We start from the raw sequence: 5,411 nt of genomic DNA, 5'->3' as shown, positions 1-5,411 counted from the left end.
GGATCATGATGGGATCGCGGGACGGATCATGATGAGATCCCGGGATGGATCGTGATTGGATCGCGAAGACGTGCGACTACATAAACCGCGTTATATACGCTTCCGCTTAGCGATCTACAAGGGTATGTAGATGCACTCCCCCCTCTCATAGATGTTAGTCTCCATAGATTGATCTTGGGTGCACATAGAATTTTTTTGTTTCTCATACAACGTTCCCCAACACGATCTTTAAAAAGATCTCATGAAGAAGTGATGGAAATGGCATGGGCAGCAATGAAGAACGTCTTCGGTAATCTTTATGTTTTCATCCTCCAATATGTTATGGACGAATTTTATTGCAATACTCTTGGTCAAACCATGTTGTATTGTTTGCTGGTGTGAACTATGTTAATTTTGTGGTTGTCGAATTATTATTGTTATTTAATCATGTTTGTTTTAAGTCATTTATATGAATGTTTTGCTTATATGCATTTTTAGGCGGAGGATGCCACTCGGTGGTACTATTTTACATGACGTGTTGGATAACTCGTGTCCTATGAAAGCATCTCCAATACACGCGCGCACGCGCGGCGTGCAATATTTTTACAGCGTCCATAACTTCTTTTTACGTTTGAATATGCAGTTGATTTATCAGGCACGCTAAATTTTAGCGTGTTGTTGTAGCGTTTCAGCAAGCACGCTAAAATTACAGCACGTTGTTTATATTTTAACCATAGTTCATAGATAAAAACCACTACTCATCAATAGTTTATAGATAAAAAAGGATAAAAAATGATAAAACTACTCGCCGTCTTCCTCCGACTCGGTGGTGTGTTCCTCCGACTCCTCTGTCGTAATGAAGGCGTTATTTCATCGTTCATTGTTGGGCTCCGAGGTCAACGCTTCTTTGAGCTCGATGTTGAAGAGCACGGCCTGCTTCTGCATATGCGCGTCCTCGCGATAGGCGGCTCGCTCCACCCTCCTTTATGCGAAGAATACACGCTCGTCGAGGACGTCCTATGGGAACTGTTGGCACCACGCTGCCATGGCTTGCTCGTCCATTTCAGCGATGCCGAGGCAGCGCTTTCGTCCTCGGTTCTCGCAACGGTCCTCTTCGGTGACAAGTCGCGAGGAGGGTGCGAGCCGTTGCACCCGCGTCATCACCTCGTAGAAGTTCATTTCCCTACGAGGCCGCCGGAGGCGCCATGCCGCCGCATTGTATGTGCGGACGCCGGCGGCGGCGTTGTCGAACGTGTCGAGGCCGAGGCGCATCTCGTCGAACCGGATCTTGACGTAAAAGGTGTCGGAGGGACGCGTGCGGACGCTGCGGTAGCCCGAGCTTCCACGAGGACGCGGCGGCATGGTGGCGTGAAGGAAGAGCGGGAAGAGGACGCGTGACGAAACAGAGCGGCGAAGAGGATGCGTGGAAGGGCGCTGGATTTATAGCGCGCGCACCGACACGCGTTAAAACTACGGCACGCGCATCATATTTCTTTACGCGTCACTTTCCCCGCACGTGCTAAAAGCCTGTTTTCCGCACGGGTTTTATTTGACGCGTCCATTGAAGAAGTTGGAGTTGCACAATTTTGGTGATGTAAAAATCCCAGTTTTGGTGATGTATAATTTACATCAATCGTTTTTTGGATGCTATTTTACATCACAAGGTGCTCTAAACTCGCCACTTGGCTCCAAGCCGTAACCACTACATAATTCTGGTAATCTCCACTTGTCGCAGGAACCAACTAGAGCAGGCTCACCAACCGAACCCCAAGCGGCGCACGAAACCTGGGACCGACCGAGAGAAGCAGGCATCGCTCTGGACGTGTCGCGCGTGCACCCGAACCCTCCACCCGGCGCCGAGCCTGAACCGCCCACCTCATCTCCCGCGCGAACATTCCCGAACTCCCACCGCTCTAGCCGGTATATAAGAACTCCACCCCGTTCATCCCCTCCCATCAACTCAACTCAGAGAGCAAACCAGAGCATATCCACATCCATCGAGCGAACAGCAAGAACAACTCGATCAGTCACAGACAGCGTCTCGAATCTGCTGCGTGCCAGTTTGCGTTCGATTTGATCGGAAGAGATGGCGAGCAAGGGAGGCAACAAGGGGGAGGGCCCTGCCATCGGCATCGACCTCGGCACCACCTACTCCTGCGTCGGCGTCTGGCAGCATGACCGGGTGGAGATCGTCGCCAACGACCAGGGCAACCGCACCACTCCGTCCTACGTCGCATTCACCGACACCGAGCGGCTCATCGGCGACGCCGCCAAGAACCAGGTCGCCATGAACCCCACCAACACCGTTTTTGGTAAGTCCCACCTACGTGCTTCGATGCAAATACGTGCTCTGCCTTCTGCTCTGTTTTAGGCGCGCACCTCAACAACTGTTTCTGAATTTACGCTTCTGAGCAGTCACTTACCACCCTGCTGTGCCATGCAGATGCCAAGCGGCTCATCGGGCGTCGCTTCTCGGACGCATCCGTGCAGTCGGACATGAAGATGTGGCCGTTCAAGGTGATCCCCGGCGCTGGCGACAAGCCGATGATCGTGGTCACCTACAAGGGGGAGGAGAAGACCTTCTCTGCCGAGGAGATATCCTCCATGGTGCTCACCAAGATGAGGGAGATCGCCGAGGCCTTCCTCAGCACAACCATCAACAACGCCGTCGTCACTGTCCCGGCCTACTTCAACGACTCCCAGCGCCAGGCCACCAAGGACGCCGGCGTGATCGCCGGTCTCAACGTCATGCGCATAATCAACGAACCCACCGCCGCGGCCATTGCCTACGGCCTCGACAAGAAGGCCACAAGCACCGGGGAGAAGAACGTGCTCATCTTCGACCTCGGCGGCGGCACCTTCGACGTGTCCATCCTCACCATCGAGGAAGGCATATTCGAGGTCAAGTCCACCGCTGGGGACACCCACCTGGGAGGCGAGGACTTCGACAACCGGATGGTGAACCACTTCGTGCAGGAGTTCAAGCGGAAGAACAAGAAGGACATCAGCGGCAACCCAAGGGCGCTCCGGCGGCTGAGGACGGCGTGCGAGAGGGCCAAGAGGACGCTCTCTTCCACCGCCCAGACCACCATTGAGATCGACTCCCTCTATGAGGGGATCGACTTCTACGCGACCATCACCCGTGCCAGGTTCGAGGAGCTCAACATGGACCTCTTCCGCAAGTGCATGGAGCCCGTGGAGAAGTGCCTTCGGGACGCCAAGATGGACAAGACCCAAGTCCACGAAATCGTGCTCGTCGGAGGCTCCACCCGGATCCCCAAGGTGCAGCAGCTCCTCCAGGACTTCTTCAACGGGAAGGAGCTCTGCAAGAGCATCAACCCCGACGAGGCCGTCGCGTACGGAGCCGCCGTGCAGGCCGCCATCCTCAGCGGCGAGGGCAACCAGAAGGTGCAGGACCTGCTCCTGCTCGACGTGACGCCGCTCTCGCTCGGGCTGGAAACAGCCGGAGGCGTGATGACCACTCTGATCCCGAGGAACACCACCATCCCCACCAAGAAGGAGCAGGTCTTCTCCACTTACTCAGACAACCAGCCCGGCGTGCTGATCCAGGTGTACGAGGGCGAGAGGACGAGGACCAAGGACAACAACCTGCTCGGTAAGTTCGAGCTGTCTGGCATCCCGCCGGCGCCCAGGGGAGTGCCCCAGATCACGGTGACCTTCGACATCGACGCGAACGGCATCCTGAACGTGTCCGCGGAGGACAAGACCACCGGGCAGAAGAACAAGATCACCATCACCAACGACAAGGGGCGGCTGAGCAAGGAGGAAATCGAGCGCATGGTGCAGGAGGCGGAGAAGTACAAGTCGGAGGACGAGCAGGTGCGGCACAAGGTGGAGGCCCGCAACGCGCTGGAGAACTACGCGTACAATATGCGCAACACGGTGCGCGACGAGAAGATCGCGTCCAAGCTCCCCGACGACGACAAGAAGAAGATCGAGGACTCCATCGAGGATGCCATCAAGTGGCTCGACGGCAACCAGCTCGCCGAGGCCGAAGAGTTCGAGGACAAGATGAAGGAGCTGGAGAGCATCTGCAACCCCATCATCTCCAAGATGTACCAAGGTGCCGGCCCGGGCGGCGCAGCCGGCATGGACGAGGACATGCCCAGCGGCGGCGCGGGCGCCGGCGGCGGGAGCGGTGCCGGGCCCAAGATCGAAGAGGTGGACTAAGCGAGTCGTGACAGGTCCTGGGAGTGGACGCGGCTATGCCGTGCTTAGAATGTTCTGATGCGTGTGTTCGTGTGGTTCTGTCGAAGAACGAGGGTGCTTGGATGAGTTTGGTTATAACGATGTAGTACTAGGTTAGTAGAGGAAATAATAAAATAAACGTGTAAGAGCAGGAACGATACACACATGTGGTTCTTGTACTGTGTTGTTTTTGCCTAAGTTCAGGAGCTGAGAAATATTTTTATCAGTTCGTTGTCCTTGATTCGGGATACATTTGTTCTTCTCTCCCGTTTCCAGAGGTCAGGGATCATATTTCATTCTCACACTGAACCCAATCCTGATGAAACTGGAAAGGCATAACAAAGCTACTGTCATCAGCCAAATGATGCAGCAAAATCAACCTTCCTGGTCAGCACAACCAGTAAGGGCTCCTATATTCAAATGAATTACATAGGACTTTTGGAGGATTTGTACCCTTGTGAACGAACGTTTGTTTCGAATCCTTAGGAATTAGGAATTTTTAATAGTATCCATTAATATTATATTTTGAAGAAAAAATTCCATTCCTCTCTGTAGATTTTTTGTTTGTTTTTTCTTTGCTATCAAACATTCTATTAAATCCTATAGGGTTCTATAGGACATGTCATTCAATTCCTGCATTTTGATATTCCTTCAATTTAAGAATCTTGCAAATACAATGCTCGCACCAGATGCAAAGCGAGCATCATCAACAATCGGCTATGCAATTCTAATAAAATACTAAGGAAGTTAGTTCATCTTTTTCTTAGAGAAACTTAATTATATATATTTTTACTTTGTTTCTTCTCAGGAAACGCATTATTTACGAAAATTTCACTATTATATGGGTATTGTTGCATATTAATGAAAATTGTAATTTATGTGTACATTTATACAAAATTTTATCTTCATCTATTCATGTTTTTCATTTTATTTATTACTTAAAGGGTAAAGCTATTCCCACATTCATTTATGCTTTTATAACTTTCTTATTTTGATTTTACATTAGTTTAATTTATTATTATTTCCTCTATAGGGGTAAAATGCTAATGCAACCAACTCATTCCTTCTTTGGGAACTTATTTCTTCACGGAGAAAATCATTATTATATGGTTAATTTTGCATATTATGAAAAGTCACAAATTATGTGTCATTTTTTGTGAAAATTTTGTCACCATTTGTTCGATTTCCAGTTTTCTTTCCTTCAATAACTTTATTAGTTTTAG

At 50.7% G+C, this 5,411-nt stretch overlaps 1 protein-coding gene across 1 annotated transcript; it reads left to right on the top strand.

The window, feature by feature from the left end:
* The first annotated feature begins 1,928 nt into the window (after positions 1-1,928).
* On the top strand, positions 1,929-4,414 carry LOC123449008 (heat shock cognate 70 kDa protein-like). Its single transcript, XM_045126069.1, has 2 exons — positions 1,929-2,291; positions 2,423-4,414. Exons 1-2 carry the CDS (start codon positions 2,066-2,068, stop codon positions 4,168-4,170), a joined length of 1,974 nt encoding a protein of 657 aa, XP_044982004.1. The 5' UTR covers positions 1,929-2,065; the 3' UTR covers positions 4,171-4,414.
* Positions 4,415-5,411: the final 997 nt, after the last annotated feature.

The sequence above is a fragment of the Hordeum vulgare genome, chromosome 4H (assembly GCF_904849725.1).
Source record: "Hordeum vulgare subsp. vulgare chromosome 4H, MorexV3_pseudomolecules_assembly, whole genome shotgun sequence".
Classification (NCBI taxonomy): Eukaryota; Viridiplantae; Streptophyta; class Magnoliopsida; order Poales; family Poaceae; genus Hordeum; species Hordeum vulgare.
Note: the sequence above shows the minus strand (reverse complement) of the source record. Positions and strands in the feature narration are given on the sequence as shown.